This window comes from Rhizophagus irregularis, chromosome 5, assembly GCF_026210795.1.
Source record: "Rhizophagus irregularis chromosome 5, complete sequence".
NCBI classification, from domain to species: Eukaryota; Fungi; Glomeromycota; class Glomeromycetes; order Glomerales; family Glomeraceae; genus Rhizophagus; species Rhizophagus irregularis.
This window is the reverse complement of record NC_089433.1, coordinates 1,674,795-1,700,028: the sequence shown is the minus strand read 5'-3', so window position 1 is coordinate 1,700,028 and position 25,234 is coordinate 1,674,795. Positions and strand designations below refer to the sequence as shown.

The 25,234-nt window shown below is 30.1% G+C and overlaps 9 protein-coding genes across 12 annotated transcripts; 6 read left to right on the top strand and 3 right to left on the bottom strand.

Annotated features, from left to right (window-relative positions):
• The first annotated feature begins 291 nt into the window (after positions 1-291).
• OCT59_024902 (uncharacterized protein) lies at positions 292-1,792 on the top strand. The gene is made up of 5 exons (XM_025315351.2): positions 292-366; positions 442-563; positions 638-694; positions 784-865; positions 956-1,792. The coding sequence occupies exons 2-5, from the start codon at positions 492-494 to the stop codon at positions 1,531-1,533; spliced, it is 789 nt and encodes a 262-aa protein (XP_025182983.1). The 5' UTR covers positions 292-366; positions 442-491; the 3' UTR covers positions 1,534-1,792.
• A 247-nt stretch (positions 1,793-2,039) lies between these two features.
• Positions 2,040-4,992, top strand: OCT59_024901 (uncharacterized protein; the record flags this gene model as incomplete). The annotated part of the gene is made up of 5 exons (XM_025315352.2): positions 2,040-2,090; positions 2,194-2,508; positions 2,616-2,725; positions 2,798-4,667; positions 4,739-4,992. The coding sequence occupies 5 exons, from the start codon at positions 2,040-2,042 to the stop codon at positions 4,970-4,972; spliced, it is 2,580 nt and encodes an 859-aa protein (XP_025182984.2). The 3' UTR covers positions 4,973-4,992.
• A 179-nt stretch (positions 4,993-5,171) lies between these two features.
• Positions 5,172-6,820, top strand: OCT59_024900 (uncharacterized protein). Its single transcript, XM_025330195.2, has one exon. It carries the CDS (start codon positions 5,221-5,223, stop codon positions 6,490-6,492), a length of 1,272 nt encoding a protein of 423 aa, XP_025182986.1. The 5' UTR covers positions 5,172-5,220; the 3' UTR covers positions 6,493-6,820.
• Positions 6,787-9,086, bottom strand: OCT59_024899 (uncharacterized protein). Of its 2 annotated transcripts, XM_066134831.1 has the most exons (11): positions 8,934-9,029; positions 8,628-8,848; positions 8,485-8,561; positions 8,264-8,401; positions 8,121-8,186; positions 7,858-8,034; positions 7,570-7,788; positions 7,400-7,506; positions 7,276-7,338; positions 7,089-7,212; positions 6,787-7,023 (listed from the first exon to the last, which is right to left on the bottom strand). In XM_066134831.1, exons 1-11 carry the CDS (start codon positions 9,023-9,025, stop codon positions 6,856-6,858), a joined length of 1,452 nt encoding a protein of 483 aa, XP_065991738.1. In that variant the 5' UTR covers positions 9,026-9,029; the 3' UTR covers positions 6,787-6,855. The 2 variants fall into 2 exon arrangements, with proteins under 2 accessions (XP_065991738.1, XP_025182987.1); XM_025310376.2 differs by having other exon boundaries at positions 8,628-9,086.
• A 3,752-nt stretch (positions 9,087-12,838) lies between these two features.
• On the bottom strand, positions 12,839-15,505 carry OCT59_024898 (uncharacterized protein; the record flags this gene model as incomplete). The annotated part of the gene is made up of 12 exons (XM_025334270.2): positions 12,839-13,125; positions 13,199-13,339; positions 13,415-13,623; positions 13,697-13,809; positions 13,891-14,057; positions 14,125-14,425; positions 14,498-14,565; positions 14,625-14,749; positions 14,824-14,924; positions 14,993-15,128; positions 15,199-15,282; positions 15,356-15,505. 12 exons carry the CDS (start codon positions 15,503-15,505, stop codon positions 12,882-12,884), a joined length of 1,839 nt encoding a protein of 612 aa, XP_025182989.1. The 3' UTR covers positions 12,839-12,881.
• Positions 15,506-15,839: 334 nt separating this feature from the next.
• OCT59_024897 (uncharacterized protein) lies at positions 15,840-18,676 on the top strand (the record flags this gene model as incomplete). Its single annotated transcript, XM_025325071.2, has 8 exons — positions 15,840-15,913; positions 15,980-16,047; positions 16,115-16,201; positions 16,278-16,300; positions 16,368-16,523; positions 16,587-17,092; positions 17,169-17,604; positions 17,674-18,676. The coding sequence occupies 8 exons, from the start codon at positions 15,840-15,842 to the stop codon at positions 18,484-18,486; spliced, it is 2,163 nt and encodes a 720-aa protein (XP_025182990.1). The 3' UTR covers positions 18,487-18,676.
• Positions 18,502-19,518, bottom strand: OCT59_024896 (uncharacterized protein). Of its 2 annotated transcripts, none has more exons than XM_025315354.2 (7): positions 19,435-19,518; positions 19,304-19,355; positions 19,166-19,237; positions 19,064-19,097; positions 18,956-18,995; positions 18,861-18,887; positions 18,502-18,791 (listed from the first exon to the last, which is right to left on the bottom strand). In XM_025315354.2, exons 1-7 carry the CDS (start codon positions 19,468-19,470, stop codon positions 18,675-18,677), a joined length of 378 nt encoding a protein of 125 aa, XP_025182991.2. In that variant the 5' UTR covers positions 19,471-19,518; the 3' UTR covers positions 18,502-18,674. The 2 variants fall into 2 exon arrangements, with proteins under 2 accessions (XP_025182991.2, XP_065991737.1); XM_066134793.1 differs by having other exon boundaries at positions 18,502-18,738.
• Positions 19,519-19,594: 76 nt separating this feature from the next.
• OCT59_024895 (uncharacterized protein) lies at positions 19,595-21,661 on the top strand (the record flags this gene model as incomplete). Of its 2 annotated transcripts, XM_025315355.2 has the most annotated exons (7): positions 19,598-19,702; positions 19,942-20,207; positions 20,281-20,510; positions 20,573-20,829; positions 20,916-21,099; positions 21,167-21,336; positions 21,415-21,661. In XM_025315355.2, the coding sequence occupies 7 exons, from the start codon at positions 19,598-19,600 to the stop codon at positions 21,499-21,501; spliced, it is 1,299 nt and encodes a 432-aa protein (XP_025182992.1). In that variant the 3' UTR covers positions 21,502-21,661. The 2 variants fall into 2 exon arrangements, with proteins under 2 accessions (XP_065991736.1, XP_025182992.1); XM_066134784.1 differs by having other exon boundaries at positions 19,595-19,702; positions 21,167-21,661.
• A 188-nt stretch (positions 21,662-21,849) lies between these two features.
• OCT59_024894 (uncharacterized protein) lies at positions 21,850-25,207 on the top strand (the record flags this gene model as incomplete). Its single annotated transcript, XM_066134774.1, has 15 exons — positions 21,850-21,969; positions 22,047-22,171; positions 22,253-22,438; positions 22,537-22,576; positions 22,664-22,698; positions 22,760-22,946; positions 23,031-23,194; positions 23,282-23,401; positions 23,464-23,564; positions 23,636-23,950; positions 24,011-24,121; positions 24,193-24,494; positions 24,563-24,643; positions 24,719-24,886; positions 24,961-25,207. The coding sequence occupies 15 exons, from the start codon at positions 21,850-21,852 to the stop codon at positions 25,024-25,026; spliced, it is 2,121 nt and encodes a 706-aa protein (XP_065991735.1). The 3' UTR covers positions 25,027-25,207.
• Positions 25,208-25,234: the final 27 nt, after the last annotated feature.

Sequence of the window (25,234 nt, the reverse complement as noted above, 5' to 3'; positions counted from 1 at the left end):
AAAAATTTTTAAAAATATCTATATTGCATCGATATGTAAATACATTCAAAGTATTCTCCTTATCAATTTCTTTTTCGGGGACAATATGCCAAAAATAGATTAAAAGATAATGCAAAATTCTAAAAGGATAAATTAAAATAGTAGGGAAAAATATTAAGGAAATTACTGTTTATTTTTGGTTACAATAAGTGATAATCTTTGTATTTCGTGTAAAGATTCACTACATCTATGTTACCAATTTGACATATATAATAAAGATAAAGACCCTTTAATTCAAGTGTTTTTTTTTTAAATAATTTTTATGACAATTTTTTTACGACCATTATAAATTATTATTATTAATTTTTTTTTTAACGACAATAAAAGGTAAGGATATATATATATATATATAAAATCAAATCATCAAAAGTATCAAATAATTTAAATTTTTATTTTTTTTAGGACCGCTCCAAGGAGACCCATAAAAATTATTTGAATAAATAAAAACAATAATGATTTTGCTCAGTGATAGAACTTGTGATTATTATTTCGCTTTGTGTGTGGTATTATTGATTACATTTCAGGTAAATATTGTTGTTACTCTTAATTTTGTCTCAATAAGTAATTAATAATTAATGATTTCAACCCGTTAATTTAGTTTTGGTATGGAGCTCCACATATTTCATTTTATGAAAATACGGAAGAAATGTCAAAGGTAAATAAATATACTGGTAGAATATACTGGTGGAATATACTTACTTACTGGTGGTTAATATATTCTTTAACGAAATCTTTTTATTATAGTCTCATTTATACGTTGGTTCATCTTCTATGCCTGCCGGATGGACCATATACATGTGTGCTAAAGAAAAAACGAATAATATGTGTAAGTAAATTCTCTGCTATTAATAGCATATACGCACACGTATTATTACACGTAATTAACATCATCATCATCATCATAATCATTTTTTAGCGTATGATGTTTCGGTAATTGAAAAATCAAAAAAAGTATTTACACGTACAATATTAGGTAACGCTTCAAAAATGCCAATACCGACCATAACCAAACCACCTTTAGGAGGAATTTTATCCTACGTTCTTTCAAAAGCACAAATGGAAGATCTTGAAAATAATCCTCAAATTGAACAAGTTTTTGTTGAACCTTTAATGCATTGTCTTGAACCTGTGAAATTTTGTTCAAAGAATACTAAACAACATAAACTTATTACCAATGAAATTCAATGTTTAGCTATAGCAAATCCAAATAATTATGAAGTTAGGGTTGATTTTATGGTAAACTTTCATGTTACAAATACACAATCACAAATTGATGATGGTGATGATAACAAAAACATTAATAATGATAATTATAATAATAATGATGATAATAATATTACAAGTATGAAATCTCATGATGATCAAGAAATTGATCATAAAGAAGATCAAAAAGAAATTATTTATGAAACAAAAATTATTGATACGAAAAATTCAAAAATAATTATTAATTCGGCTCATTCCGTTTTTTCGGTTATATTAAAGTCAAGTATTTAAAAAAAAAAAAGAAAAAAAAACACTAAAGTAGAAAATATATAAAAATATATATATATTTTTTTTTTTTTTGTAAAGTAAAAAATGAAAGAAATTATGTAAATATATTTCTTTTCTTTCAAAATTTTTAGTTTCTTTATATAATTTATATAGTTAGTTTTTTTTATATATTATTACGGTAAAAAAAAATTTTCTTTTTTTTTTTCTTTGTAAGATATGAGTAAATAATAATAAAAAGTTGAAATTTCAGAACATACTCGTGACGTAATAAATTTAATCACGTGAAATAATTTTATTTATAAGGATCAGTTGACCTTTTTCGCGTCGAAAACATTCTCTTTCTGAACTCTTTCTGAATAAACAAAAGTTTCTTGACTTTTAAATATTCTAGTAATATTTCAATAATATTCTCTTTTATCTTCAAATATTTTTACACGCTTTTCTTAAAGTTTCCAAATATGAGTATGTATTTGTATGATAACCGTTTGAAATCTTTTACGAGTAAAAAAATGAAATGGCCATACAAATCGTCCGATGGATATAAGCCAACTCCTGAAACTGTATGTATTATCATTATTACTATTATTAATTTATTTTGCATTCGTTTTGATACAAAAATAATTGAAGTTAACATTTTTTTTTTTTTTTTTTAAAAAAAAAAAGTTATCGCTTGCGGGATTTTATTTTAATCCGTCAAAAAAATCCCCAGATAATGTGACATGTTACTTATGTCACAAATCAATGGATTGTTGGCGTCCAGATGATGTTCCATGTGAAGAACACTTCACTAATTCTCCTGATTGTGTTTGGGCTATTTGTCAACATATTAAAAAAGAACTCGATAATAACATACCTTTTAATTGGGATAATGAGGCTCAATGGCCAAATTCCAAAAATATGTGTGATATCAGGTTTAAAACATTTAAAAACTGGTGGCCGCATGACGGTAAGAAAGGCTGGGCTATAACGAGCAAAAAGGTATCTAAATTTATTTTAGTTTATTTATTTATTTATTTATTTATTTATTTATTTATTTATTATTATTATTATTTTTATTATTTCTAACGCGTTTCTTAAAATGTTAGATGGCGAAAGCTGGATTTTATTTTGCCCCAACTTATACTTCAGAAGATAATGTATTTTGTATGTATTGTGGGATCGAACTAGATTGTTGGGAACCTGACGATGATCCTGTGTAAGAATCTTTTTCATTTATTTATAGCGTCTTTTTTATTACTTTTTATTCACTTAATTAATAAATTAAAAGGGAGGAACATCGTAAAAGAGGAGGCGATACCTGTATATTTTTTGCTAAAACCCCTTCAAAATCGAAAAAATCTCGTGGAAATAAAAAGGATGCAGATGTCGATAATAAAAATGATGTAGAGGTCGTTGATCTTACTTCTCGTACTAAAAAAAATAAAAAATTAAATGTGAGGTTTGAAATAGATGAGAAAATTAACGAATCACTAAACGAACCATCAAATATAATTAGTGTAAATGAGGAGAAAATTAACGAATCACCAAATAATATTGGTGTAAGTAATGAGAGAATCAACGAATCATCAAATATTATTAGTATAAATGAAGAAGTAATTGACGAGGAGAAAATTAACGAATCACTAAATAATATTAGTATCAGTAACGAGAGAATCAACGAATCATCAAATATTATTAGTATAAATGAAGAAATAATCGACAAACCACCAATGATAATTAGTGTAAATGAGGAGAAAATCAACGAATCACCAAATAATATTAGTATCAGTAATGAGAGAATCAACGAATCATCAAATATTATTAGTATAAATGAAGAAGTAATTGACGAATCACTAATGATAATTAGTATGAATGTGGATGACCCACTAATTATTACTAGTGTAGATGAGAATATAAATGAAGAAATAATTTTTGACGAACCAATGTTAATTAATACGAATATGGACGAGCCATTAAATATTATTAGTATGGATGAGAATGAAATTGACGAATCATTAAATATTATTAATATAAATGAAGAAGTAATTCCAATGATAGCTGGTACGAATATGGACGAGCTACTAAGGATAATTAATATGGATGTGAACGAATCACTTACTAGTATAGATGAGAATGTAAATGACGAACCATCAAAAAATATTAATATAACTGAGGAGAATATAGACGAACCACACAATATTACTGATATAAACGAAAAAAGAATTGACGAATTACCAAACATTATTAGTATAAATGGAATTGAGGAACGTGCAGAATTTATCGAAAAAAGTGAGGAGATTGATGAGCAAATAAAAAAGGTTGACAATAACAGCACAGACGAAGAAGGAACAAGAATTGTTGAACAAGTAAATAATGCTCAAACCAACGAGGAAGAGATTATCGGACTAATAAATAATGATCAAACGAAAGGGGACGAGTCTGTTGATAAACTTAGAAGAACACGAGAAGAAATTAAGGAAAAATCGATGAATTTTTCAGTTGAGGAAGGAATCAATGAAAAATTAAGTAATATTAGCGAAAATGAGGAACATCTTATGAGCCAAGATCTACTAAATTATGTTTTAACGCGCGTGGAAGAAGATGAACGAGAAAATGTCTTTATAAATAGGGAAGAACAAAGTAATGTTATTGATGAGGAGGGACGAAATGACATTATAACAAATGAGAAGGGACGGAATGACATTATAACAAATGAGGAGGAACTAAATAACATTATTACAAATGAGGGGGAACGTAATAACATTATAGAAAATGAAGAGAAACTTGATATTATTGTAAATAAAGAATCAAATAGTACGATCATGGATGAGAATGAACGAAATATGATTACAGATATGGAGGAACTTTGCATAATTGACAAAAGTGAACGAAATGTCATTACAGATATGGAAGAATTTAATATATACGAACAAAATATTATTACACATATGGAAGAACTTAATATTATAGACGAAACTATTACAGATGAGGGAGACATAATTGATGGTCAAGTAAATAATGTCAAATCAATTGAGGAAATTTATAAAATGGGTGATATTATAACAAATGAAAAAACTAAAGGAAAACTAAATAACGAAGAGAAGTTCGATGAACAATTAAACGAACTAGCGGAAAATATCGAAACAAAAGAGAATAAGGTAAAAAAAAAAATTATTCTTTTTATTCTCTGTAAAGAATTGATTTACATACCAATTTCTCTATTATTTAGAAAGAAAATTTAAAAACAATATCACCTACAATACGATATTCTCCATACAATCCGGTATCCTCTATTTTTATTACACCAAAAAGAAATGCGGCATTTACCGTTGAAGATTATTTAAATAACCTCAAAGGGACTCAAAATATGAGAATAACCGAAAAAACAAATAAAAAAATAGAGTCTCTAATAAAAAATGTAAATAAATCTATAGAACTTATACTCAAAATACCTTTAAAATAAATAAAAAAATAGAGATTCTTCTTTAAAAAGTATGTGATGATACTGCATTTAATATTCAACTTTCTTCTATTATATAAAATATTAGAAAATTAAGTTTATTATGAATTAGGAATTACATAACATTCATTACAAAATTGGCTGAAATTACCGTCACATGTTGATGTGATTGTATAAGGGTGATATGAAAGAATATCAGATCAGATAGCGCGTTTTCTTTTTCTTTTATTAATTATTTAATTCACTTTTGCATGCCAATAAACCATTTATCTAAAATTTATCTAAATATGGAAAGAAAACAGAGAATCAAAGAACTTTTAAAGCGTAAACTTCCTGAAAAAGAATGTTCAGCGGTACATCCTAAAGGAAAAGAAAATATGACCAATAAAAAGACTAACGCGATGATACCGACAGCTGATACTACCATCATTACCAACTCAACTAATGAAAAAATGATTGTTCAAAGGAGTACTGCGACCACTAACAATATAAATAAGCAAGACAAAACTACTACAGAGTTTTGTATAGTGTGTGGAAAGAATCTTAGTTATTGTTCACTTAACACTCGTGAATTACATATTAATGCATGCCTCGACAATAAAATTGAGATTGAAACAAACTCTATTTCCGTTAAGAAATTCGACGCGAAACAGAGTGAAAACAAAGAACAACATTCTTTATTTGCCATTGCTATGGTATGTCCATGTTGTAATATAACTTTCAAAGCCAAGACCGAGAAAGGAAAACTTAATCATTTCAAGACGTGTGGTAGAAAACATAAATATACACCAAATAAAATGTTAGAATTTCTACAAGAATTAAAAAGAAAATATGGAAGAGATCCTCCTAGTTACCTGTCTTCAAGCATAATTCCAAGACCAGGAAAAACTTCACCACATATAGGTCATAAAGAAAAGAAGTTAACGAATTATTTTAATCCAATTTCTAATGATAAACTATCAAAAACGGACTCAATATCTAAGGAGAATCCGAAATTATCTTTTGTCGTTTCACGTTCGTATAACGTTTCCATACTTGATCATGATGATGATGATTTCCAGAGTTCAATAGTCTTTAAGGCTAGATCGACCGTTGAAAAATCTGATAAACGTAAAAAGGAAATCGATGATGATGACGATGATTTCCAAGTTGGCGTGGCATTGTCGAGATCTATTTTACCATTGTCACAAAAAAGAAAGAAAGTTAAGTACAATTTGGACACTACCCCAATATTATCCTGTGCAGATGCTATTAAAAAAGCTAAAGAACGAGCTAAGATAATGTTTTTTAATCGTCCGACTATAAGTGAAATTTTCAAGAGTTTACCTCCCGCACCAAAATTCCCAAAAAGTGAAGTAGGAGAAAAATATGCTCGTCAGAATTACAATGAAATAGAAGGTCGTCCAAATCGCAAAAGACATCCTTATACATTGTGGGAAATACAGGCTTTTGGGGGAGATGATAATCCTTTGACAAGAGATGATTATATTACAGACATGATTTGGCATTATCAGTTATCATGAAAAATATGGATGATAAGTAAACTTATAGAAATTAACTTTGAATAGAATAATGTAACGAAAAAAAAAAATTATGTTTTTTAATATTTAAGGTAATTATTATTATTGTAAGAGTTATATACATGTATATTTTGATATGAGATAGCAAGAAAATAGATCGTTTTTGTTCCTTTATCTGTATATCATGAATAATTGGTTTAGTTCACTAGATTTGTGGGTTTATGTATGGAGGAGGATAACTTAATTATGCTATTTACTTTCTATACTGTATACTCAATACTCTGTATCTCATGATATACACAATATAACAATTTAATGTTTAAAATCTATTAAACTTATTATTATTTGGAATAGATAAGTACATTACTAAACTCTAACTATCTCAACTCTGGCCCTTTTAGAAACTAAATTTTCTATAAATGCACCTTCCATAAGTGTCTGTTGTAAAGGATGTATAGTTATTTTTGCATACGTTCCGCCAGATTCGCCTTTTGATAGATAACCGGGATTAATACAAATAACATTTTCAACAATCTATTAAAAAAAAAAATTATTGTAAGTATTCAATCCGAAAGTGCGCAATATTTAAAAGTAATTACCTTCGCAAAATATTTAAGTTTTGAGGGAAGAATCAGTATATCGGGCAAATTTTGTAATTCAAGAAAACTAGATTTCTTGTATTCGAGATTTACTTCAGGTGATGTAGGAAATAATGGATAAAGACTAAAAAAATAGAATCTCTTTAAAGAAATTGTTTTACATATTTACTAAATTGAAGATACATACTGTCTTTGTATCAATATGTGACGTGATAACCTTCCCATTCGATCTAAAGCAGGTGCCGCATTTCTATAAATTTAACAAATTAATTTATGCGTATTTTCAAGTTTTAAATACAATTTTAATATACCTTTCAATTTCATTTGAGGCAAGATGAAATAAGATATCAACATTATCAATAACAAACGTTATCTCATTTACTCGGAATTGAGCAGGGTTAGATGTACAGATGACATCCTAAAGAATTTATCATTTAATTAATAATGTATTTCTACTTAGTAAATAATTGATAAATAATACCTTTGGTAATCCTGATTTGGGAAATGGAGGCTGTGGAAAAACAAATGAACAGTGAAATAGATCCTTGGTGCTTGGAACCATGACAATTGATACACCAGGCGAAGCCTTTATAAATTTACTCAATTTATCAGTAACATGTTCTTTAAAAAGTTCACCGGGGGTTTTAGGTGTATTCTTTTCTATTAAAAGAGGATGATCTTCGCTCACAAACGGTCCTAACTAAGTAAATAATTAATAAAAAGCATAAAAGTTATTACAAATCACTTTATTTTTTTTAAAAAAAATTACCAAGATTAGGAGATCAGGTTTTTCTTGTTCCATCTTAATAAGTAACTCATTGAAAGGTTCATATCCAAATCCAACATCAAAAGTAAATGGTCCGGCTGCAACCACTATATTTAATGGTTTTACATTTAATTCAACTAATTCGCCGAATGGACTTTTATACATAGGCAATAAGGGTACCTATATTTGTAAGATAATAAAGATAATAATAAAGTTATCTAAAGTTTATAAAATTCGAATAAAATTTAAAAAATGATATATATTACCTCAAATATATTATTTATTTCTAAATAATTTTCTTCGTTTTTCATAGTACCTTTAACACCCACTATCTAATTATAATTTTTTTAAAAGAAGAAAAAAAGTTAATTCATATAAAATGCGATTTGCAGAGAAATAAGAGAAATACCTGTCCAGAAAATAAGGCATATGATTCAATTTTATTGAGCGATAATTTCAACCGATTTCGTTTTTCTGGGATTTCTAGCAAGACAGATTCATCATTAAGCTTTCCCTCTGAATCACAACAGATTCTGCCAATTATATTCTAAAAAATATTTTAGAAATAGTTCATCCAAAATCAATAGCTGTTCAAAACTTTCAGCCGAAGGTTTTAGTCACGTTTCTTACTTGATTGATGTGGAATGCATCAAAAACTTCATGATTTTTTATAATTGTTGATAAACTAGAAAATCTAACATCTAATTCTACAGAATTAAATAAGAAGTCAATGAATAAAAATTGATTTTATAGATAATTATTCAATATTATACCTTCAAGTATTCGCGTTTGGTACATATATCGATAGCTCTCAACCTGTTTATCCGCTATTAAAACTATTTTACATTGTTTGATATTTTGAGAACTATCATATGTTGATATATTTGAATTAAGGACATATTCTACTTTCCCTTTATTTCCTCGTTCAAAGAATTTTTTCGCTACATCATTTCTCTTATGTTGTTTTTCCATTTGAATCCCTTTCTCTTCCATACTTTAACGCAATAAAGAGAGTTAAGGTGTCTATGCTATCGAGTTTATAGATTTAAATTTGACGCGTCACTTTTATAAAAAGATACAAGTCAGCTATCGTCTCCTTGTTATAAACTATAGGTTCACCCGTCTTGATATTCGCGAGCCCTCCTTGTGGATTTGTTGTAAGTTCTTGCATGTTTTGCGACGCGCGTAATTTAGTTTCACGTGAAGAAATCTAATCAGAGTCAAAGCAGATCAAAAAACGGAAAAATTTTGGATTTGGCAGTTCCTAAGTTCCAGATTTAGTAATTAAGGAACTTGCGCATAATTTTTAACGGTAAAAGTGCTAATGCAGTCAGGAATATAACAGGTAAAAATACATCATTATGACATAAAATTTGTGTCATCTTATTACGCCACTTGCTTATATTTTTTAGTAAAATTAGGTAAAGTAGGTTAGAGGTTAACAATTTTTTTGCATGTGATTTAAATGTTCTACTAATTTACATTCATTTTTTTCTTTCCACGGAAGAAATTCATAAATTAAGTTTATAAATTTTTTGTTATCAAAATTCAAGAGACTCTTTCTGCTCGGAATCTTGATCGGTAAGACACTCAGAAGAACCATAAAGAATATTTTATAACTCTATCAAACTTAGAGAACGACGAATTAAAATTTCGGCATTAGATTGATCTTACCCGATATATACTTTCCGTTTCCGAATTTAATGATGTAAATTAACTGACGATTATGCCCTTAGCCACCCTAATTATTTGATTTATATAAGCGATTAAAAAATTAATCGAGATCTTGAAATTGCCTTTATAGGAAGGCAAATTTTTTTAATAAAACCCCTCGGGTTGAAAAATAACAGTTTTTTCGCAAGTATAGATTTGCTCCAGCCCTATCGAGCCAGGCATTGTGGGCGAGTTATTATGTAAGTTACCAAATGATTATATACCCGAGAAGCAAGCCTCAAAATACGGTAGTGTTACATTTACTACAACCAATGAATGCATACAGAGTATTCTTTAGTGCGGCTCATTAGCAAAGCTTTTTATGGATATTTCCCGGAAAAGTAATTTTTGCTGTTTGAATTTCTTCCATTGAAATAATAATTATTTTCAGAATAACAATCGAAATGGGCTCGGCTTTGATTCTCACAGCCAGCCGCTTGAATATAATTTAAATCTCGCATCTTTGCACCTTTAAACAAAAAAAAAACAAAGAACTGTTCCCGATAATAATACTACACTGCCACACCGTGTTTTTTTTCCGATCACTCGATCTTACGGTCCAGATGATGCTGTTTTTAACACCCGTAAAAGCAATTGGTGGCTGTGTGTTAGTTAATACATGGATGGCTAGACTGCACAGCGCCGTGGCACCGTTCAAAGAAATAAGCCCTCAAGCGTAATATCCTTGTTTATTAACCTGAATTTTTTAAAAATAAAAAATTTTACCAACATAATTATTTAGAAATTCTTCCGAAAAAAAAAGTCTTGAAAATAGTATTCTTTGTAGCAAAATATTCGAAGTATTTTATAGAACATTACATTTTCATTACAATGTTCAAGTATAGAAAATATACCATAAATAGATGGGATATTACGGGCGTTTTTTTTTCTTTCCATTCTATATTAGGTATTTTAGGCCTTTATTTTATAATATATTTATAGTTTATAAGTTTTGTACACAAGACGAACGCCACCGGGAAACGTCTTGCCTTATTGGTTTTGTTCACCAGTTTCACCAGTACACCATCCACAAGCGCTATTCCTTTTTCATCAATCATTGATTGAAGATCACAAATTCATAATCGTCTAATAAATACCCCTGGCATTTTCCTTTTGCCTCTCACGCCTCCCACTCAACCCACATTTCAAGCCACAGCAATTTCTTCAACGCAAAAAAAATGGATGTTGGAATTGAAACAAATCATAACTCTGAACCTAAAAATGATTCAACGAAAGAAGACTTGCCTTTATACACAGATTCTTCGACAACTTCCCCCTCGAACTCCTCTATAAATTCATTTCGTATTCAACCTGCCGAACCGCAAACTCAAAATACAGAGCATCTTATTTCTCTTATTTCTAAACAAGATTCTTCTCCAAACAAAGTTTCTAACTTATCTAGTATCGGTGCAAACTCCTCTCAGGTTCCAGAGATACACACTTCGTCTCCTGGCGAATCGACTCCTCAAAATAACAATTTTTCTTCACAAGATATAAATATGTTAACGCCTAATTCTCAGAGAGCAATATCCGGTTCCCCGATTTTATCACCAGCTAATTATAGCTCCGATTCTAGTAATTTAACTTCTCCTCCTACTCCTTTACCAACACAAAAGGGTAGCTCACCTACGGGTTTATTCAATTCGTTTTCTGTAAATCCTCAGGGAAAATTGACTACTTCTGGGCAGCCTCAAAGTCCTAGTCCAGCAAAGTCAAAGCCATACGTTTGTACAGAATGTAATCAAACATTTAGTCGGCAACATAATCTAAAATCACATGCATTAACTCATTCCCAAGAAAAACCTTTTCAATGCGAAGTATGTCAGCACTTTTTCCGTCGACACCACGATTTGAAAAGACACGCAAAATTACATACGGGTGAAAAGCCCTATCAATGTCCACATTGTAAGAGAAGTTTTGCGAGATTAGATGCCCTGAACAGACATTTACGCGCAGAAAGTTTCTGTGGTGGACCACAGAAAAAACTATACCAACCGTCAGCAAATGGACAACAACAAACTGAAGAGCAGCCGCAACAATTACAATCTCAGCCTCAACAACAACAGCCACTTCCACCGCCACAGCAAAAGCAACAAATTGATAAAAATGGTGTGGATTCAAATCAAAGACAAGTGAATAAATCACCAATAATACACTCAGAATCTCAGAGGCAATCACAAGAACAAATTAAACAATGGCAGCAAAAAATTCAGATGCAAAAAACTTCTTCAAATCAACAACAATCTATACATAATCCCGTTAATAATTCGAATCGAATTTCACATGGGCAAATAGTTTTTCCTGTTGAATCTGTTAAGACTTCATCTGCACGTTATATTCAATATTCTCAAGATTCTCAGCAGAGAATTGAAGATCAAATTAAAATAGAATCTGATATTGATATGGTAAATAGAAGAACTTTAGAAATACAATTAAAAGAACGTAATGATTACCTTGAAGATCGTGTGCGTCAGCTTGAAAATGAGGTTATTAATGAGCGTAAATTACGTCATCGACGTGAATTACTTGAAGAGCAAGTTAGAAAGCTAGAGATTGAGGTTAGTGTTAAATCTATGTTGTCACTATTTTTCAATAAGCAGCAGTATATTAATTATGATTTAAATAGAAAAATCTCCTTAAATCTCTCTTGCTTGAAAGAAGCAATCGAGGGCCTAGTGATTTAGGTCCTACGGGCCCTGGAGGGGGGTATGACTCTATAGATCTGGAAAAGCAACCTGACAAAAAACGAAAGGCATCATATATTAGTGAGCTTTCAAATCCTTCCAAACATCAAAAAGATTATGATGGTGCCGCTGTAATTCCACAGTCCGCACAATAATAAATTAAGTGAAATTCGTTTAAGATATATATAGATTTTATTTGTGACGATGAAATTTTCACGTCATTATACTATGATATAATATCTCCCTTTTATGGCTTTATAAAGTTTTTACTATAGATGTGGTGCACATTAAACGTTACCTTTGAATTGCTTAAGTGTAAAATGTATAAAATGTATATGATTTTCGTAGCAATTATGAATGAAACATTATGATGAAAATATTAAATAAGGAAATTTGATAAAATTAAGATTCAACATTTTTTTGTCATTTAGAATTAGAATTTTCTTTCTTTTTGTATTATATCAATATTTATTTACAAATATTTCTTGAATATATTTTTACTTTTATAGATTAAATTTGATGTTGTAAATACGTTTTATATATATAATTTAATAAACATTTAAGGTTTTGTAATAATTTAAATTATAGACACTTTTCTTAACATTGCTTTATTAGATGAAAGATGACAAACTAATCAATGACAATAAGTTTTTGAGTTCCACTATCTGTAACTATAATATCATCGTCTTCCACTAAAATCTCCTCGTTCATTGCAGGACGTTTACGGGATAATCCTTCAAAAGTATCAACTTCGGATTCTTCCAGCTTCCTTTTTTGTTTAGAAAATGAATTAGATTTTGTGACAGAAATCTTGTTTCTAGTAGCAAAAGGTTCACCATCAACTTGAAACCATGTATTAGGCGTTTCAAAATCTCTATTAATTTAGAATAAGTATTAGATATATCAAATTAAATTACAAGGAAATTCAGGGAAAAAAAATGTAATACCTATGAGAAATAGCAAAAATGGACGAATTTTGTTCGTCAATATCATCATCCGGCTTTACCGAAACTAATTTACCATCAGTAATTTGAAGTTGCTCAAAAGTAGCATCAAGATTGTCATCATACTCAACATCATATATAATCCTGTTAATAAAAAAATTAGATTTAACAAAACAATAGTACAAAATTATAACCATCACATTGAAAGTAATCTCAGACCTTCCTCCCTCTTCTACTATAACTTCACCAATATCCATATCATCATTTCGTCCGTGAATAACTTTATCGAGAAAATCACGTAAAGTTGCCTTTTTGGTGTTTACTTTCAAAATAATATGTGTATTGTTGCAAACGCGACATTCTGGATTTGGTGGATTTAATGATTCAGAAAGAAAGATTTGTGGTCGTCTTGAACCGTCAAAAAATATCTAAAATACGATAAAACTTTATTTTTAAAATACTCAATAAAAAATATTATAATCAAAATACTTTAATATGTACAGTTTTACACTCATTCAGTTTTTCATTAAGTATTTTAAATGATTGCATCACAATCATTCCTGCAATTATTGCATTGGTTGTTGCAATAGCTGGAATGATATTACCAGCCATTTCTAAAGTTTAGGGAAAAAAAAAGAGTATTTAACATGTAACATTTCGGCATGAATCTGTGTAAAATAAGATCTATTTCTTACCTTTAACTTTAAATTGTGATTTTGGTTCAATATCAAAGATAATTGACCGTAGATTGGATGTTGCTGTTACAAAATCCAAAGAATCAGGGTCATCCTTATCAAATGAAAGAGAAGCATTTGGGTTATTTGCTTGTTCTTTCATCAATTTTTCGCTCAGTCGTCGAACACTAAATATAAACAAATATAAAAATAAATAATAATAAGTCAAAAATATATATAGCATATTTAACAAACCTGTCTAAGAATACAACGAAGTTTTCCGCTAAACTCCATACACGTTGGTCTTTTAATGTATTAGATTCTTCCGTGTTATTTAACTGTGAGTTACCTTCTGTAACTAGTTTTTCTATTTCTTCATATTTTAATGCCACAGGAGATTTTCTGTTTTGCCACATATCTTCCATACTGAGCAAACGATTTATATCATCTGTAAAAACCTTTTTAAAAACCTTCTGAGGATAATCAGCCGTTCCCATTGCTTCTCTAATTTGCTTTAACGCTTGCGTTTCTTTCTTAAGATTTTCTATTTCTTTTACTGAAGAGAATACAAAAGATTATAATGATTAGAAATATATAAATGAAACTCGTTGTAAAGAATAAAATTTACCGTTTTCTTGAGTCATTTCTGCTTCTAACCGTTCATCATCATCATCTTCAGGTAATCCAAATAACTGACTAAAAAATTTGTTAAAATGACGTAATATAAATAGAATATTTTCATAGAGCGGACAAACCTAAAAAGATAGCTTTTAGCCCACACGATACAATGAATAGGTTGGCTGGGAGTGCTTCGAATTGTACATACTGGGTATGTTCTTCTTACTGGTTTAGGTTGACAATCATAACATTCGGTTTCATCCTAAAATTAATAATAAACTGAAATTAACGCGTCAATTAATAATAATAATAAGTAAAATTTTGATAATTACAAACCTTTTTAATGGCAGTAACTTGACCCAAATATCCTTCCGTACCAGATTCAATTAATGGTACATTGGCAACTAAACACATCATATTTACATGACGTCTAGCATCTGAATAAATTTAAATTTAATTTAATATATTGAAAAATATTATAAGTATTAATAAATAACATTAGTACCAAGATTGTCTAACGCGTTCATTACAATATCGAAACTTTTAAACCATTCAACGTTAAAACGAGGGCTTTTGATATTAGCATGGTGCGCAATAATATTTATATTAGGGTTAAATTTTAACGCGGATTCACGCGCGACCTAATTTTTAACAAAAGAATTGTTAAAACGCGAAAATTCTAGAAAATAAAATAAAATTTTAATGACATACTTCTGCCTTAGACTTCATAATATGCTGCTTTTGAAATAAAAATTGCCGATTTAAATTTGAAAGGTCTATTGTATCCAGATCAACCTGCCATATATTATGTTTTTTTCAGATTAATATTACACGTGTACAAATTAAACGGTAAGCAATAAAGACAAACCAGTTCGATCTGACGAAAACCAGACATTGCCAAATTTTTTAATAACTCGCAGCCGATGCCACCGGCTCCAACCATTAGTACGCGACAGTTACTTATTTTTTGGAAGAGAGACTGTCCTAGAACTGTCTCGGCGTGTAAAGTTCGGGGCATTTTGAAAATATGAAAATCTTTTAAGTGAAATATTAAATTATCGTTATATATAATCTCTTAGTAAGAAATCCATTAAAAAAATTAAAATTCGTTGCGCGGATTGCAAGATTCAATTTAAAAAACTAGTATATTTGTCAACAAACTTATATGTTGTACGAAGTTCTTTATTTATCTTTATGGTGGATATTTCTGGAAACAAACATCACATCATTTGTATGATCCACTCAAAAAATTAGGTAATTACTTCATTATTTAACATGATTTAGATGATCGAAATCATATGGCTATCACCGAACTTACTCTTGAACGCTATTGAGAAGAGAATTTAAAGAATATGATTGATCACCTTTTAGGAAGGCCTTCTCCCTCTTGGAAACGTTTTCAAGTATTTTTAGTATCCTTTGTCTGGTAATGGTTCAAACTTGATATTCTCTTAACTTGACATTTATCTTACTTGTAATTTCTCTTTTTCAGGTTTTTGTACCTACACAAAGCAGATAGCAGAGGTCCTAAATTTTGTCGAAATTTGAATGAGAAACTCTGTAAGTCTTTTTTTAATTGCTCTTGTTATGTCGATATCCTTAGTATTAACAAGCTTCATATATTTAGGTCGGTTTACTCCTTTTCAATTAATTGCTGGTACTTTGACAGTCTTATATATGCTAAAGAATGCTGACCGCATGATAGGACTTGGTGGTAAGTTATTAATGTCTTCCATTCGTATTTATTTTTTTTAATATATTGCTAACAATTTTTTTAACGTTTACAAAAGCACCTGAACCACTTTCCCGACTTGTATGTACTGTAAATTAATTCTATATTTTTTGTCTTTAAATGCTAAAAAACTTTTATAATATAATAGTACAGTCGTAATTTTTATCGTGCAACATGGATTTTAACCGCACTTGATGCCGGATTTTGGACTGCAATGTCGATTCGTCCTAAATTTCTCAGGGATATAATGTCCATAGTTTTTTCTATATACTATTTGATTTTTGCTGATCAGGCAGACGAAAAGGTAAGAAGTCGTTAATGGCTATCTTCATTTTTTTGGATACTTTATTTAAACATTCTATTTCAGGCTCGAAGAATACGCGCTACAATAACTGTCGAGTGTCTACGAGTTTCTTGGGAAAAGACACTTAATCCGATATTACGTGCTGCGATCAAGTTATTGAGTCCACGTTTGACTATATGCCAAAAAAAAATTCTTATTCCTCGTCCAAAAAATAATCCTCATGGTTCACAACCAGTTGTAGGTTATATTTACTATGATGGTACACAAGAGTCATTCGAAAATAGTGATAAACTTATACTCGATTTTCCAGGAGGTGGTTTTATTACGATGCCCCCTCCTTGCCATGAGGATTATTTATGTCATTGGGCAAAAAAGACTCATGTCCCTATTTTGAGTATAGACTATGCGAAAGCACCAGAGTTTCCATACCCTTATGCTTTGGAGGAATGTTTTGATGTTTATCAAAGTATTATGGAAAGTAACGGTGAAGCTATAGGTATGTCTGGATGGACAAATAAAGATGGCAGCAAAAGGAAACAAATTAAAATTGTAATGGTCGGAGATTCTGCGTAAGTATTATGATATCCCGTTTATAAGTAGTTATTTTTTAATTTATTAATTATTCTTATTACAAACAAAATAAAGTGGCGGAAATATTGTAACATCGGTAATGTTCAAAATACTTGAATCTCCAACGCCCCTTCCGCATCCTAATGCTTTAATTCTTATTTATCCTTGTTTGAATTTTGACATTACATGTTGGATGTCACCGTCTCAACTTTCTGTTATAAGAGCAGAATCTACTCCTTCCATTCATGGATTATTAGAATCTAAAGATCATTTACGACATAAAAGTCCTTTGGCTGTAGTACCAGATATTAAAAAAAAGAGAAGATGGAGTAGAGGTTTTTCTGGATCGAGAGAAGACGAAAAGACAATTGAAGAAAGAGTTAAATATATTGATGGTCGTGATATGACTCGACATCTCAATGAAAGAAATTCTCGTCCTATAATAGGAACACGATTGGCAATGACGAGTCGTATGAGTTATTTTAATGACAGGATTCTTAATCCTGACCTGGTAAAGCTGTTCGTTTGGGTTGTAAAGTTAATTTGTTATTGTATATTTAACTTTTTTTTTCGTTGTTAGATGCGGGCAATGGCCATTCTTTATCTTGGTCCTAATAATTGTCCTGATTTCACCTCGGATTATTTGCTATCTCCTATTGTTGGACCTGATGAATTGTTGGCACAATTTCCAAAAGTTTATCTTATGTGTGGAGAAAAAGATCCTTTGGTAGATGATACTGTTGTATTTGCGGGACGTATAAGAGAAGCCAAGATGAGGAAAAAACAGAACAGTGCTAAGTTTGGAGAAAATTTAAGAATGAGTAGCGTAGACAAGTCTGATGATACTGATGATTGGGTAGAAGTAAAAATCCTTCAAGGCATTAGTCACGCGTTTTTACAAATGTTGGCATTATTGCCAGAGAGTTCAGGCGCTGTAAGAGTTATTGCAAGATGGTTATCTCAAAGTTTAGAAAAAGCACCAGATTCGAAAGTTGAAAATGAAAGGATTGCACATGACGATGAAGAAGGGTTGATGTTTTCGTCTCGACCTTCTACAATAAATGACATAACCAAAACTCAACGGAATGGAAGGAGAAATATTTCTCCTCTTGAAATTTCTCATCATCCTTCTACATCACCAAAGTCAAGTATCCATGTTTCACATTCGCTCTCAGATATTACTGAAAATTCACATAAACTATCATCTCCAATGCACACTTCCACATCTGAAGTTGTATTGTCTCCTGTAAACGAACGTGAATGTGTTTTGTGGGAGCAACAAAATATTCTTAATGAAGATCAAATTTTAAAGAGAAGACGAGATACTTTAATATCTCATCTAAAAGAGGGAACAGCAGTAACTAGTCAAGAAAATACGGAAACGAAAAAATAGTCATCTACTTATGTCTTAGATGATAATAACTAATATATGCATATTAAGGTATTTAATATGTAAATACAATCGATTACATTGTATAAATGAGTTACTTTCTATTTCGTGCAATCCTAGAATTTTTAGAGACATTTATCAATTACTTCTTTAAAGAAATATTATTACTTGTATAAGAGATATTGTAACATTTAATCGTTGTTCTCATTATCATTTAGTGAATCTTGTTGATTAAGTGGTTTTCTTACTGAAGATCTTGTAACACGTTGTTCAATAATGGAATTGGCAAATTCATTAATATGCGTATTCTATATTAGTGACAACATGTTAATCATATTTTAAAATTTATTATAAATAAAGGATAGAAAAACGCTCACCAATTCATCATTACGTCGACTGCAAAGCTTTATCGTTTTAAATAGAATATGAATTAAATGTGAAGAAAAAAAGGCCAATAAAATTTTTTAGTTACCTTTACATCGTTTATTGATATCGTGGATCGATTCGCATGACTATTTAACGATATAAATAATAAATAATTTAATAAATAAAAGATCATATTCATAATAAATTATAGTACTTTGCAAAATTTTCCAAGTTCGTGGCGAGTTTTTCTAAATAAGCGAGAATAAAGAATTTCAGTAAAAATTATTGAAATATAAATGAGAGGGATAGATATTACCAGCTTGCTTGTAAACCAATTCGGTCAATGACGCGATAAATTGTTGAGTAGGAATTACGTTCAACTCGTCGGCTAAGAACCCAATTAATTACGATATATATAAATATTATCCGAGAAGTGAAGTAGAATATATCATACCTTCTTCGTTACAAATATCGTTTACAATTTGCCATGTCGCCGCTTTCAAAAACTTAAATTTAAAACAAAATAATACCATGAATTAATTTATGATTGATAAATAAAAAGAAAAAGAAACATAAGTCATTCACCTCTCGATTTTGAATTCTTTGATTGTTATTGCTCATTGTTAATTATAAAGCAACTTTATGATTATCTACAAGTTTATTTTTGTCAGATATCTGAACCAATCATTTTTCATCCTATAATACAAGTACACAGATCAAAGTGTTATATCTTATATATCTTATCAAAATGCATTTCTCTTTGAAGGAAGAATCTTACGTAGTTATTGAAAATGGCTCTTGGAAAATAAAGGCAGGAATAGGCGTAGCTGATACGAACCAGCTTCCTTCCGTGGTAAGTGCTTTTTTTTGAGATTTTTTATTTTTTGGCTACTCGGCAAGTCTATTGGTGTTTTACACGCGTTTTATAACGCGGATTTTATTTGATCGAGTCATACTTTCTTAAGATTCGCTTCCTGTTTATAGTGTGCTAGTATAGTCAGCTATTTGCTGTAAATTTATTAGCAAATTTGTAAAGAATCGAATGAACTTCGGTTATGGCCAACAACTTAGCATAAACTGAATCGTTTGTAGCTTCTTCAAACTGAAGTCGGAAAAATACCCGAAACGGAAGTTGAAAAGCATGATTCCGAGATGTTACAGGGAGGTACGGAGAATCCTGAGCAATCAACATCAAATTCGCCAGAAAAAGCGACATCAACCAAGAATTCTAAAGAACCAAGATATATTTGTGGTTTGCAATTAAAAGAATTCAAGGAACAATATAAAGGCAATATCGTGACTTCTTTTCCGATAAAACGTGGAAATATGGAAAATTTGGATGAATTAGAAGCATTATGGTACGTTTAGATTATTATAACGATTTTTTTTAGCGGTTTTGTCATAATGCTTACATGACTCATTTATGAACAGGCGACATATTCTTTTAAAGGAATTTAATATCAAGAGATCGCGTAATGAATGCCCGGTAATTGTTACAGTTCCAAGTACTTGGACTAAAGTGCAATATGAACAAATTGCACGAATATTTTTTGAAACATTTAATTCTCCTGGACTTTACATAGCTAATCAAGCATTAATGGCACTGTACGGATGTGGCAGCCTTAATGGTTTGGTTGTTGACATCGGTTATGGGAAAACAGGTACGATAATTCATTGTGATCTTTTGTTAATTGCTTTTATTAACATTTGATTTTCAATTTAGAAATAACTCCAATATTAGAATGTTCAATTCAACATCATGCAATACAAACTATTCCGATTGGCGGCCAAGATTTTGATGAATATTTTCATTCGTTACTTTTATCAGACTCTCAATTTATTGAAGAATATGGAGATACACCTGATATAGATATTGCAAGAGCACTTAAAGAATCAGCAGATATTTGCGAAGTTTTGTTAGATGCTAACAACTTGGAAGATAAACCTGCGAGGATGGAAGTTGAATATCAAGGGAGAAAAGTTCGTTAAACATTTCAACATTTCTGGGCGCAAGAAATCTTTTGCGAGTGAATCATGAGAAATTAACCTTTTTTAATGGTTATTAGTTCACAGTTGGTCCGGAACGTTTTCGTGTTACAGAGCCTATCTTTGACCCAATGTTGGTTAACAAGGAAGGAGTTTTGTCATTAACAGAAGCGATTTACTTGACCATATCTAGCTGTGAACCAGACAAGCGTAACTTACTATGGGAGAATGTTGTGCTTACCGGGGGATCATCCATCATGAAAGGTTAGCAAAGGGTTATTTTTAAATCTTTTTCACTGTATTAAAATCATTATTATCTTTTAAATAAAAGGTTTAAAAGAACGTATTAAAACCGACTTAGCACCATATCTTACATTTTCTGATAATAGTGGAGAATATCAGGTAAAAGAAGCAAAATTCTTAAAAATTCCAGAATATTTTACAAATCTTAAAGATAGAAATGATTTGGCTGGGTTTTTGGGCGCCTCTATAACAGCCAAGGTATCTTGTTAACTCTTTATTCTATCATTCGACTTATTAAATTGCTCTAATTTACATAATATTTTATTTGCATTTAAGCTTTCATTTCCTGATCCTAAAGGGTTTATTAACAAAGTTGATTACAATGATCACGGGCCAAGCGTGGTGCACACAAAAAGTTACTAAATTTTCTTCTTGTTTAAGCATAAAGACTAATAGATAAAATTATTGATAGATATAATTCATTCTTGTGTATTGTTCATAAATCTTTCATTTGTATCCTCAATTTTATATCTCCAAAATTGCCCGAGTAAATTAAAAATTTTTTTTGAACATACGAATTCGTATATTGTAACTGTACAAAAATAGATCTGATCTTCCGATCTTCATAGTACGTCCGTGGCGCATTATCAATTTTTTTTTTTTTATCATAACTATTTTTGATGTTATTTTGGCACTGAAATAAGAAAGATAAATGGAATTAATTCTTCACTTTGATTAATAATATAGAGTCAGTGAGATTTTATATTTAGAATGGCGCCAACTACCAAAAGTACGGGGAAAAATATTGAAGCTGAAACAGCTTTACAAGCTGTAGTTCTAGCCGACAGCTTTAACGAGCGCTTTCGTCCGATAACTCTTGATATGCCGCGAGTATGGTGTTTATTATTATTTTTTTAGAATTTTTATTTGCGGTTAGTTATTTGGTTAACGAATTATTATATCTGTAGTGTTTATTACCTCTTTGCAACACACCTTTAATTGAATATACATTAGAATGTCTTGCTGTTGCCGGTGTACAAGAGGTTTATATTCTTTGTAGAGCACATTCAGAAAAAATTAAGAATTATATAAGGTGAATATACATATTATTATAGATAACGTTTATAAGATGTGGCCGAATTTTACGTTGATTTAATCATTCTTTTTATCTTAGCACATCAAAATGGAATCGATCACATTCACCATTTAAAATAATTCCCATTGTTACGCCCGAAGCACGTTCAATTGGAGATGTTTTAAGAGAATTAGACGCAAAACAGTTGATTAGTTCAGATTTTATTCTTATTAGCGGTGATGTTGTATCAAACATTCATTTAGACAAAATTTTAGATGCACATAGGTGGGATAAATAGATTTTCTGCAATGTTAGATATATTTGGCCTTGGTAATATTTTTTACTTACATTGAATTAAATGTTAAACATGTTTTATTATGAAGAACTCGAAAAAATATTGACAAAAATCTAATCATGACAATGGTAATTAATGTTTCCGAAATATAGTAAGAGATATTTTAGACTGAATTAAACTAATTGTCGTATTTCCTATGACTGACTTTGAATTAGGTTGTGAAAGAAGCCAGTCCTTTTCATAGAACTAGGTGAGTCTACTTTATTGTGAGTCAAATATTTTATTTTAATTTGATATATTATTTTATAAAGATCCTTAGGAGAATCGTCAATTTTTGTTCTTGATGGGAAAACCCAAGAATGTGTTCATTATGAATCTGCGGAATTATACCCACACAAAAGGAATATGATTATGGATATGGAGGTATTCGAAAAACATTCTAACGTTCAAATACGTAATGATTTTGTCGATTGTCAAATTGATATTTGTTCCATCGAGGTAAGAACAGTTAGTCATTGTAATTTGCTTTAAACTTTCCAAGGAGATAAGGATAATTATCGAGTGTTTATTTATTCATTATAGGTCCTAGCATTATTTACCGAAAATTTTGATTATCAAGATATCCGGAAGGATTTCGTTTACGGTATTTTGACATCAGATCTTTTGGGTAAGACAATATATTGTCATATCGTAAAGGACGCATATGCTGCAAGAGTTCGTGATTTACAAACATACGATGCTATTAGGTAATAAACAAATATAATCATATGATTTGTGAGAACTTGAATTTTTTATTAAAAAAAAAAAAATTTTCCTTAAAAAAAAAAATCTAGTAAAGATGTTTTATCCCGCTGGACCTATCCTATTGTTCCTGATAGTAATTTACAAGAGGGAGATAGCTATGAATATATGCGTGGACAAATTTATAAAGAACAAAATGTATCGCTTTCAAGGTTAATATCAATATTAAATGAATCACACATCCCCTATTCGAATTGATAACTATTTGCTTTAGATCTTGCGTTTTAGGCGAAAAGGTTATAATTGGTTCCGGTACTGAAATTGCAGAAAATGTAAAGATAACTAACTCTGTAATTGGACGAAGAGTTAATATAGGTAATTTAATACTTTATTCTATCTTTTTTTTGCGAGAATTTAAGTAATCATTTGATATTTTTCCTTATTAGGTCCGAATGTTAAAATAGATGGAGCATACATCTGGGATAATGTAACCATAAACGCAAATTGCTCAATATCGCGGTCGATTTTAGCGAATAACGTTGTATTAGAAGAAAATGTAATTGTCAACAAGGGATGTTTACTCTCTTACAATGTAATTATTGGACCTAAGATTACTCTGCCTTCGTACACCAAATTGACCAGGCATAAACAAAATTTAGATTATGATGATTATGATACGAAAGATAAAGAAGATAAAGAGATAAACCAACTTTTACACGCTCAAAATATAAAATTAGTGAAGGATAATCAGAAAGATGATTGTAAGTAAAGTTTAAATTGGATTTGTTATAAATAATTATTAATATATTGTTGAATTTCAGCTTATGATATTAAATTAATTGGAGAAAATGGAAAAGGTCATATATGGAACGATGAAACGTCCGATGTAGAAGATGATGATGAAGCAAAAAATATAAAAGTTACAACTCTCGGTAAAGTATCAATTAGTTCATCCCCTTACGATATTAGTAAATTCAAATTAACATTATGTCAAATATTTTAGCATATGATTTGTCCAACTTATCATTTACTGACGACGAGTCGACAGCATCTGTAATAAGTGAAGGATCTTCCGATGAGGAAAGTGATTCTGACGAACCATCTAATTTAGAAATTTTCTCGAAGGAAGTTGCACAAACGGTCGAACGTGCATTTTCGGAAGGTCATACTATAGAAATAGCATCTTTAGAACTGAATACTTTGCGTATGGCTTCAAATACTTCATTTCGTGATACTCGAATTGTAGTAATACCATCAATATTGAATCAAATTAATACTGATAAATTATTGGCTAGCACTAAAGACGTAGGTAGAATTATTCTAGCTAATGTCATTTTATTATTATTATAATATATTAATATTATAACAATCAGGTATTGACTCGCTGGGGACCGCTCATTGGAAAATTAGTCCATTCTAAGGATGATCAAACTGATGCTTTATTTACATTACAAGTAAATAGTCTTTTTTCCTTATTCATTTATCATATAAGCCTTAACTGATTCATATCTATTTAATATCTTTTATAGAAATATTGTGCAAAGACGGATATAAATAGCAAAATATTTGCACCGTCACTTCGAACATTGTACGAAATAGATGTAATAGAAGAAGACGCAATTTTAGAATGGTATTATGATGAACGTTCTAAGGGAGGAGTGGGAAAACCAGAAATTTATTCGAAAATACATGATGTGGTATATTTCGATTCAACACTATTAATATTAGCATTATAAGACTTTTTATTTTTATTAACAACTTCTATTTTTAGATTGCACCTTTTGTCAAATGGCTTGAAGAAGCTGAAGAAGAAAATTCCGAAGAAGATGATGAATGATATATAAAGTTAGAACAGTAATATAAAAATGTATACTTGTATAATATTTAATTATTATTGTTGATATTTGAAATTTAAAACTTACTGTACGTACTTACTCATTTAATGTAAGAAATTAATAAATTGCGAAATAATCAAATAATCTTTTAAGCAAAGAGGATTACCTCATGATCATACGAATAAATATTTAGATCCAATACAGTATCAA

What these genes read in the sequence shown, in the direction of transcription:
- OCT59_024902 (XM_025315351.2), top strand. Translation starts at nt 492, where the DNA reads ATGATTTTGCTCAGTGATAGAACTTGTGATTATTATTTCGCTTTGTGT. An exon ending in ATACGGAAGAAATGTCAAAG is followed by an intron (nt 695 to 783) that starts GTAAATAAATAT and finishes TTTTTATTATAG; the next exon opens with TCTCATTTATACGTTGGTTC. An exon ending in AGAAAAAACGAATAATATGT is followed by an intron (nt 866 to 955) that starts GTAAGTAAATTC and finishes ATCATTTTTTAG; the next exon opens with CGTATGATGTTTCGGTAATT.
- OCT59_024900 (XM_025330195.2), top strand. Translation starts at nt 5,221, where the DNA reads ATGCCAATAAACCATTTATCTAAAATTTATCTAAATATGGAAAGAAAA.
- OCT59_024899 (XM_066134831.1), bottom strand. Translation starts at nt 9,025, where the DNA reads ATGCAAGAACTTACAACAAATCCACAAGGAGGGCTCGCGAATATCAAG. An exon ending in ATGCCTTATTTTCTGGACAG is followed by an intron (nt 8,187 to 8,263) that starts GTATTTCTCTTA and finishes AATTATAATTAG; the next exon opens with ATAGTGGGTGTTAAAGGTAC. An exon ending in AAATAAATAATATATTTGAG is followed by an intron (nt 8,035 to 8,120) that starts GTAATATATATC and finishes TTACAAATATAG; the next exon opens with GTACCCTTATTGCCTATGTA.
- OCT59_024896 (XM_025315354.2), bottom strand. Translation starts at nt 19,470, where the DNA reads ATGAGCAATAACAATCAAAGAATTCAAAATCGAGAG. An exon ending in CGATATTTGTAACGAAGAAG is followed by an intron (nt 19,238 to 19,303) that starts GTATGATATATT and finishes TTGGGTTCTTAG; the next exon opens with CCGACGAGTTGAACGTAATT. An exon ending in ATTGGTTTACAAGCAAGCTG is followed by an intron (nt 19,098 to 19,165) that starts GTAATATCTATC and finishes TCGCTTATTTAG; the next exon opens with AAAAACTCGCCACGAACTTG.